At 41.4% G+C, this 10,132-nt stretch overlaps 1 protein-coding gene across 1 annotated transcript in view; it reads right to left on the bottom strand.

Moving 5' to 3' along the window:
* Positions 1–6,955: 6,955 nt before the first annotated feature.
* Positions 6,956–10,132, bottom strand: part of LOC133644887 (melatonin receptor type 1A-like) — a 4,363-nt gene continuing 1,186 nt past the window's right edge. The window contains exon 3 of the mRNA XM_062039639.1: positions 6,956–7,725. Within this exon, the coding sequence (XP_061895623.1) occupies positions 6,956–7,725 (770 nt within the window). The remainder of the gene's footprint in view (positions 7,726–10,132) is intronic.

Below are 10,132 nucleotides of genomic sequence, written 5' to 3'. Positions count from 1 at the left end.
ATTATCATGTTATCATTAACATGCTCTCATCATCATGTTCTTATAACGTTTTCATCATAATGTTCTCATCATCATGTTCTCATCACCAGGGTCTGACTAAACGTTCACATTATCAGTTTCTCATCTTGTTCTCAACATTCTGTTTATTACATTTTCACATCATGTTCTCATGATCATGTTCTCATGAACATGCTCTCATCATGTTCTCATTATCATGTTCTCATCATCAGGTTCTCATGAACACGTTCATGTTCTCATCATCATGTTCTTATAACGTTTTTATCATCATGTTCTCATCACCAGGGTCTGACTAAACGTTCACATTATCAGTTTCTCATCTTGTTCTCAACATTCTGTTTATTAAATGTTCTCATCATGTTCTCACCATCATGTTCTCATTATCATGTTCTCATCATCATGTTCTTATAACGTTTTCATCATAATGTTCTCATTATGTTTTCATCACCATAGTCTGACTAAACGTTCACATTATCAGTTTCTCATCTTGTTCTCAACATTCTGTTGATTACATTTTCTCATGTTCTGATGAACATGCTCTCATCATGTTCTCACCATCATGTTCTCATTATCATGTTCTCATCATCAGGTTCTCATGAAAACGTCCATGTTCTCATCATCATGTTCTCATTAACCTGCTCTCATCATCACGTTCTTATAACGTTTTCATCATAATGTTCTCATCATCATGTTTTCATCACCATAGTCTGACTAAACGTTCACATTATCAGTTTCTCATCTTGTTCTCAACATTCTGTTGATTACATTTTCTCATGTTCTCATGAACATGCTCTCATGATCATGTTCTCACCATCATGTTCTCATTATCATGTTCCCATCATCAGGTTCTCATGAAAACGTTCATGTTCTCATCATCATGTTCTCATTAACCTGCTCTCATCATCACGTTCTTGTAACGTTTTCATCATAATGTTTTCATCATCATGTTCTCATCACCGGGGTCTGACTAAACGTTCACATTATCAGTTTCTCATCCTGTTCTCAACATTTTGTTGATTACATTTACTCATCATGTTCTCATTATCATGTTCTCATCATCACGTTCTTATACCGTTTTCATCATAATGTTCTCATCATCATGTTCTCATCACCAGGGTCTGACTAAACGTTCACATGATCAGTTTCTCATGTTTTTCTCAACATTTTGTTGATTACATTTCCTCATCATGGTCTCATTATCATGTTCTCATCATCACGTTCTTATAACGTTTTCATCATAATGTTCTCATCATCATGTTCTCATCACCGGGGTCTGACTAAACGTTCACATTATCAGTTTCTCATCTTTTTCTCAACATTTTGTTGATTACATTTCCTCATCATGGTCTCATTATCATGTTCTCATCATCACGTTCTTATAACGTTTTCATCATAATGTTCTCATCATCATGTTCTCATCACCGGGGTCTGACTAAACGTTCACATTATCAGTTTCTCATCTTTTTCTCAACATTTTGTTGATTACATTTCCTCATCATGTTCTCATTATCATGTTCTCATCATCACGTTCTTATAACGTTTTCATCATAATGTTCTCATCATCATGTTCTCATCACCAGGGTCTGACTAAACGTTCACATTATCAGTTTCTCATCTTTTTCTCAACATTTTGTTGATTACATTTCCTCATCATGGTCTCATTATCATGTTCTCATCATCACGTTCTTATAACGTTTTCATCATAATGTTCTCATCATCATGTTCTCATCACCGGGGTCTGACTAAACGTTCACATTATCAGTTTCTCATCTTTTTCTCAACATTTTGTTGATTACATTTCCTCATCATGTTCTCATTATCATGTTCTCATCATCACGTTCTTATAACGTTTTCATCATAATGTTCTCATCATCATGTTCTCATCACCAGGGTCTGACTAAACGTTCACATTATCAGTTTCTCATCTTTTTCTCAACATTTTGTTGATTACATTTCCTCATCATGGTCTCATTATCATGTTCTCATCATCACGTTCTTATAACGTTTTCATCATAATGTTCTCATCATCATGTTCTCATCACCGGGGTCTGACTAAACGTTCACATTATCAGTTTCTCATCTTTTTCTCAACATTTTGTTGATTACATTTCCTCATCATGGTCTCATTATCATGTTCTCATCATCACGTTCTTATAACGTTTTCATCATAATGTTCTCATCATCATGTTCTCATCACCAGGGTCTGACTAAACGTTCACATGATCAGTTTCTCATCTTTTTCTCAACATTTTGTTGATTACATTTCCTCATCCTGTTCTCATGAACACGCTCTCATCATGTTCTCACTATCATGTTCTCATCGTCAGGTTCTCATGAACACGTTCGTGTTCTCATCCTCTCCACTTCCATGTTGTACATGCAGCTGGCTGACAAAGTGCAGAAGTTGTTGATTATTCAAAGAGTTAGAAGAAAAGAAAGAAATGAGACATAGTTTGAGATGAGAAATGAGGTTTATGACTCCTATTATCTCCAGTAGAGTGAGGGCATGAGACATGACACTTCCTGGTTGCCATTAGAAGAATGAGTTCCGTGTCAGAGAATGGCTGCAATGTGATCGCTCCTCACAGGTTCTTCATGATAACCACCGCCATAATTCACAATAAATGTTGAAAATAAGACTCCAAATAATCCAAAAATCAAAGCCACAGTCGTCTCTAGGTGAGTAGTAATAATCCTGATAAAAACATTCCATTCATGCGATCGCTCCTCTCGCACGCCATTAATGACAGTTGCCACCTTTCACAACAGTGAAAGAAGGCTGGAGATGATCCCTACAGTGTGGGAGTGGGAGTGGGAGCAGGAAAGTGAAAATGTTGGCCCTTAAAGAAAGAACCAAATAGAGATCATAATAATAATAAATAAAAAACATTCATACTTTAGCTCAGTTTGAAAAAGTTTGCATTCACATTCTTATTTACAGACAACTTCCTGTTTGAGAGGCCACGCCCACTTTCTTTTTTATGTCCTGCAAGTTGAGGCTTTTATTTTCCTGACGTGACCTTGGACTTTTATTTGGCTTCCTTCTTGACCTCACATGCAAATATCACTGTGGAAACTCTTTAAGTCCACGCACCTCAAAGTCCACGCCCCTCGAAGTCCACGCCCCTCGAAGTCCACGCCCCTCGAAGTCCACGCCCCTCGAAGTCCACGCCCCTCGAAGTCCACGCCCCTCTAAGTCCACGCCCCTCTAAGTCCACGCCCCTCTAAGTCCACGCCCCTCAAAGTCCACGCCCCTCAAAGTCCACGCACCTCGAAGTCCACACACCTCGAAGTCCACGCCCCTCAAAGTCCACGCCCCGCTAAGTCCACGTCCCTCTAAGGCCACGCCCCTCTAAGGCCACGCCCCTCAAAGTCTACGCCCCTCTAAGTCCATGCCCCTCAAAGTCCACGCCCGTCTAAGTCCACGCCCCTCTAAGTCCATGCCCCTCAAAAACCACGCCCCTCAAAGTCCACACCCCTCAAGTCCACGCCCCTCTAAGTCCAAGCCCCTCAAGTCCACACCCGTCTAAGTCCACGCCACTCTAAGTCCACGCCCCTCAAAGTCCACACGCCTCAAAGTCCACGCCCCTCAAAGTCCACACCCCTCAAGTCCACGCCCCTCTAAGTCCACGCCCCTCAATTCCACGCCCCTCTAAGTCCACGCCCCTCTAAGTCCACGCCCCTCAAAGTCCACGCCCCTCTAAGTCCACGCCCCTCAAAGTCCACACCCCTCAAGTCCACGCCTCTCTAAGTCCATGCCACTCAAGTCCACGCCCCTCTAAGTCCACGCCCCTCAAGTCCATGCACCTCAAGTCCACACCCCTCTAAGTCCACGCCCCTCAAGTCCACACCCCTCTAAGTCCATGCCAATCAAGTCCACACCCCTCTAAGTCCACGCCCCTCAAGTCCACACCCCTCAAGTCCACACCCCTCTAAGTCCATGCCAATCAAGTCCACGCCCCTCTAAGTCCACGCCCCTCTAAGTCCTGTCCCTTAGGGGGGGGGGTGAAAAAAAATGATGTCCCCTAGAGGAGGTGAAAAAAATGAAGTCCATTAGGGGGTGTGGAAAAAAATGTTGTCCTTTAAGGGGGTGGTGAAAAAAGATGTCCCTTACGGGTGTGTGAAAACAAAGATGTCCTTTAAGGGGTGTGTGAAAAAAATATGTCCCTTAGGGGGGTGTGGAAAAAAGATGGGCCTTAGGGGGTGTGTGAAAAAAATTATGTCCTTTAAGGGGGTTCGAAGAGAAAAATGATGTCCCTTTGGTGGTGTGTGCAAATAAATATTAAAATGACAAAATGATGACCCCTACGGGGGTGTGGAAACAATGATGTCCCTTAGGGGGTGTGTGAAAAAAAATGATGTCTTTTAAGGGGCTTTGAAAAAATGATGTCCCTTAGGGTGTGTGGAAACAATTATGTCTTTTAAGAGGGTGTGGAAAAATGATGTCCCTTAGGGGGTGTGGAAACAATTATGTCTTTTAAGAGGGTGTGGAAAAATGATGTCCCTTAGGGTGTGTGGAAACAATTATGTCTTTTAAGAGGGTGTGAAAAAATGATGTCCCTTAGGGGGTGTGGAAACAATTATGTCTTTTAAGAGGGTGTGAAAAAATGATGTCCCTTAGGGGGTGTGGAAACAATTATGTCCCTTAGGGGGTGTGGAAACAATTATGTCCCTTACGGGGGGGTGAAAAAAACTATGTCCCTTAGGGGGTGTGGGAAAAATGTTGTCCTTTAAGGGGGTGGTGAAAAAAGATGTCACTTACGGGTGTGTGAAAAAAAAATATGTCCCTTAGAGGGGTGTTAAAAAAATTATCTCCCTTGGGGGCTTGTGAAAAGAAAGATGTCCCTTAGGGGGGTGTGGAAATAAAAATTATGTCCTTTAAGGGGGTGTGAAAAAATTATGTCCCTTAGGGTGTGTGTGAATAAAATGATGTCCTTTAAGGGGGTGTGAAAAGAAAAATGATGTCCCTTAGGGGGTGTGTGGGAAAAAAATATTAAAATGACAAAATCATGTGGAAACAATGATGTCCCTTAGGGGGGGTGTGGAAAAATGTTGTCCTTTGAGGGGGTGGTGAAAAAAGATGTCACCTATGGGTGTGTGAAAAAAATATGTCCCTTAGATGGGTGTTAAAAAATGATGTCCCTTGGGGGGTTGTGAAAACAAAGATGTCCCTTAAGGGTTGTGTGGAAAAAATGATGTCCCGTAGGGGGTGTGTGGAAAAAATTATGTCCCTTAGGGGGTGTGTGAAAAAAATGATGTCCTTTAAGGGGGTGTAAAAAAAGGATGTCCCTTAGGGGTGTGTGGAAACAATGATGTCCCTTAGGGGGTGTGTGAAAAAAATTATGTCCTTTAAGGGGGTGTAAAAAAAGGATGTCCCTTAGGGGTGTGTGGAAACAATGATGTCCCTTAGGGGGGGTGTGAAAAAAATTATGTCCTTTAAGGGGGTGTAAAAAAATTATGTCCCTTAGGCCAGGGGGTGTGTGGAAAAAATGATGTCCCTTAGGGGGTGTGTGAAAAAAATTATGTCCTTTAACGGGGTGTAAAAAAAAGGATGTCCCTTAGGGGGTGTGAAAAGCAAAGAAGATGTCCCTGAGGGGGTTGTGAAAAACTGATGTCCCTTAGGGGTGTGTGAATAAATTATGTCTCTTATGGAAGGGGGGGAGGGGGGGGGGGGGCAGGAAATAATTAAAGGGTTCCACAGTTATGATGAAACAAAAGAGTAAAACAACCAAACTTCTTCTTAGTGGACGTGTTCTCCAGTGGACGTGGACCACGCACACACACACACACACACACACACACACACACACACACCAGGTGGAAATAACACCACATCTCCCCTGTCCTGGTCTTATGTAACACAGTGCTGTGGCCTCTCATGTCAAGTGTGTGTGTGTGTGTGTGTGTGTGTGTGTGTGTGTGTGTGTGTGTGTGTGTGTGTGTGTGTGTGTGTGTGTGTGTGTGTGTGTGTGTGTGTGTGTGTGTGCGTGCGCGTGAGAGAGAGATGACTCACTCTGTGGTTGTTTGGGACCAATCGTTCATTAACGGCCCGCAAGTAGGAGGAGGCGCGGTCCCCTGGGGTCCCACCTGTTGCGGTTGAGGGGGCACTAGTGAGGGGCGTGTCCCTGAAGGGGGATGATTGACAGCTCGAGTGGGGAAGAGCCCTCTGACACTTTTCGATCGGACTCGAGTGGACCGGGCTAACGAGACCTCGGCGAGGACAATGGAGGCTTCACATGTTGGAAACCAATGAAGGTCCAGGATGCTAACGATGCTAACGCAGACCTGGTGAACGATTTTCCTGGAGGAAAAACAGTCGCGTGAAGGAAAAACTGTACGGACTTTAAAGATGTTTCAAGAGTCATGTTCACCCTGACGGCTTGAAGAGATTAGTGATCAAAGTCCTCCAACCAATCAGGAAGCAGAATGAGCAGGACCCGCTCCAAGTCCAAGGACTCTTGGATGGTGGTCTTCATGTTCTACATGAGTTCTCAATTTTGTTTTTAATGCTAAAGAAAAAATGTGTGGGTCGATCTCACGTTGAATATGGTGGAGTCGATTGGGTAATGTCGTCTTTTATTAAGGAAAGACATTAATGTCTCTTGTTTTCGCGTTAGGGTTTAAGCTAGCTGGTGCTAGCTTGCTTGCAGAGTTTATCAAAGTGTTACCAATCGCAATTTGACCATAGTTTTAATGTAAATGGGAAAGTTTATCACCGTTGAACATCTCTGGGAGTTGTGGTCGCCAACGCTGCCTCTGGTGTTCAGAAAGAGAATTGCAAGCTAGCATAATCCGGGCTTTCGCCGTGTTTGTTCTCGACCTCAGTGAAATTCCTGGACTCTCCCAGTGTCCCCGAATGCAGCACGATAGAGCCGAAAGTGGCGCCGATGACCCTGGTATCCCATACGCGTCCTTCCTCGGGCGCTAGCCCCGCCCCTCAGCAGTGGAACCTGAAGATGATGAGGACGATGCGCTTGTACTCCTTCCTGAAGTTGTGGTTCAGGGCGCCGTAGACGACGGCGTTGAGGCAGCTGTTGAAGTAGGCCATGAAGTAGCTGGCGGTGAAGAGCCACTCCGGGATGGCGCGGCCCAGCCCGGGGTCCAGCGCCACCGCCAGGCCGATGAGGTTGAGCGGCGCCCAGCACACGGCGAAGAGCACGAAGACCACGAACATGGTGAGGAAGTTGCGCAGGTCGTGCGGCTTGATCTTGGGCCGCGAGTCGGGCTTGACGCGGCGCCGCACCCGGATGACCAGGATCCAGATGCGCAGGTAGCAGTAGGTGACCACGGCGATGGGCAGGACGAAGTGCACCACCACCACGGCGATGGTGTACAGCGAGCTGACGGACTGGGCGAAGGTGCAGGAGTAGACGCGCGGGTCGTACTGCAGCGACTCCACGAACCAGTTGGGCACGATGGCCAGGACGGTGAGCGCCCACACCAGCGCCACGTAGCCCACGGTGTTGGCGCCCGAGAAGAGCCGGTCGTACTTCAGGCTGTGGCAGATGAAGCAGTAGCGGTTGACGGCGATGCCCGTGATGTTGAAGATGGAGCCGATGACGCTCAGGCCCATCAGGAAGCCGCTGATCTGGCAGTGGATGTAGCCGGCGATCCAGCCGTCGTGGAAGATGGCCGACAGCACCAGCGGGTACGGGTAGATGGCCACCAGCAGGTCGGCCAGCGCCAGGCTCACCACGAAGGCGTTTCCTGCGGGGGTCGGAGAGAAAAAACTCAACCACACAAAAACCACGACTTGTGACTGGGGGACCGACCGGGAAGCAAATTGTGGAAAAGACAAAAAAAGTATTTGGAAACTACAAAAAAAGATTTTTTAAACCAAAAAAAACATTCGTAACCAAAAACACGATTTTTAACTGAAAAGAAAAATGTTGCCAAAAAGAAATGTTTTAAAAAATAACATTTTAAAATAAAAAACGATTTGTAACTAAAACCACCATTTTTAACCCCCCACCCCCCCCCCAAAAAAAATTAAGATTCGAAACCAAAAATAAATATTTGTCAACTACTAATTGTACCATGAAAAAAGATCTGTATTTTTTTTTTATGTTGTCACCGCAAAAAAAGTATTTGTAAACTACAAAAAACAATCTTAACCAAAAATAAAATGTTGAAAATAAAAACGATTTGTAACTGAATCCACAATTTTTAACCCCACCCCCCCAAAAAAAATTAAGATTTCAAACCAAAAAGAAATATTTGTCAACCACGCCCCCTCACGCTGACTCAGCAAAAAAAATCATCCTTTAATTGACAGTGGAGATATTGTCTTACTTTAGAAGGCTAAGCTGGCTACACAACAACTCAAGCTAACATTGTTGACGTATTATTCAAACATGGCTTTTTTAAATCATTTGTTGATTGGATTTTTGACGAACACAATCTAGAAACACAATTAAGCACGTCTCAATACCATGAAAAAAGATCTGTAAAAAAAGATACATTTTAAAGTTGTCACCGCAAAAAAAATATTTGTAAACTACAAAAAATAATAATTTAAAAAAAACATTCGTAACCAAAAACAAGATTTTTAACTGAAAAGAAAAATTTGACCAAAAAGAAAATTTGTAACAAAAAAAACATTCGTAACCAAAAAAAATTTTTCTAAATAAAACCAGTTTGTAACTAAAACCACAATTTTTAACCCCCAAAAAGGTGTCACCAAAAAAATAACACAATAAAGATTTGAAACCAAAAATAAAGAAAATAAATATTTGCAAACTACTAATTGTACCACAAAAAAAGATCTGCCAAAAAATATTTGTAAACTACAAACAATAATTTACACCAAAAAAAACATTTGTAAACACAAACATTTTTTTTTAAATAAAAACGATTTGTAACTAAAACCACCATTTTTAACCCCCCGACCCCCCCCCCCCCAAAAAAAAATTAAGATTTGAAACCAAAAATAAATATTTGTCAACTACTAATTGTACCATGAAAAAAGATCTGTATTTTTTTTTATGTTGTCACCGCAAAAAAAGTATTTGTAAACTTCAAAAAACAATATTAACCAAAAATAAAATGTTGAAAATAAAAACGATTTGTAACTAAATCCACAATTTTTAACCCCACCCCCCAAAAAAAATTAAGATTTGAAACCAAAAAGAAATATTAGTCAGCCAGTAATTATACCATGAAAAAAGATCTGTAAAAAAAGATACATTTTAAAGTTGTCACCGCAAAAAAAATATTTGTAAACTACAAAAAATAATAATTTAAAAAAACATTCGTAACCAAAAACAAGATTTTTAACTGAAAAGAAAAATTTGACCAAAAAGAAAATTTGTAGCAAAAAAAAAACATTCGTAACCAAAAAAAAAACATTAGTAACCAAAAAAAAATTTTGAAAATAAAAACAGTTTGTAACTAAAACCACAATTTTTAACCCCCAAAAAGGTGTCACCAAAAAAATAACAATAAAGATTTGAAACCAAAAATAAAGAAAATAAATATTTGCAAACTACTAATTGTACCACAAAAAAAGATCTGCCAAAAAATATTTGTAAACTACAAACAATAATTTACACCAAAAAAAACATTTGTAACCACAAACATTTTTTAAAAAAATAAAAACGATTTGTAACTAAAACCACATTTTTAACCCCCACAAAAATGTATCACCAAAAAATAAATAAATAAATAAGATTTGTAACCAAATAATTTGCAAAAATATTATTCCCGTAAAAAAATGACTGTAAGCTGCCTCTTCTTTCATACGCTTTGAACCCTGCGGCTTTTAAACGGTGCGACTAATTTATGGACTTTTCTTCACTTATGGTTGCAATGTTTTGTGTTGAACAGTTTTTATGAAAAAGCTCATATTGTGATTTTTTTCCAACATTTAAAACCCTTTATTATGTTTTACAGAACACTTGTTTGCTAAAACTTGTGAATATATGGAGCTCTGCAGACCTATTTGCAAGTCATTGTTTTGCTCCCTTTTAAGACGGTTCATTTTGAGAGGCGGAGTTGTTAGATGCAAATGAACCCCTCCTCACCACGCCCCCTCACGCTGACTCAGCAAACAAAAATCATCCTTTAATTGACAGTGGAGATATTGTCTTACTTTAGAAGGCTAAGATGGCTACAC

The sequence above is a fragment of the Entelurus aequoreus genome, linkage group LG28 (assembly GCF_033978785.1).
Source record: "Entelurus aequoreus isolate RoL-2023_Sb linkage group LG28, RoL_Eaeq_v1.1, whole genome shotgun sequence".
NCBI lineage: Eukaryota > Metazoa > Chordata > Actinopteri > Syngnathiformes > Syngnathidae > Entelurus > Entelurus aequoreus.
The sequence above is the reverse complement of the archived record's forward strand: the minus strand, read 5'-3'. Positions and strand labels throughout refer to the sequence as shown.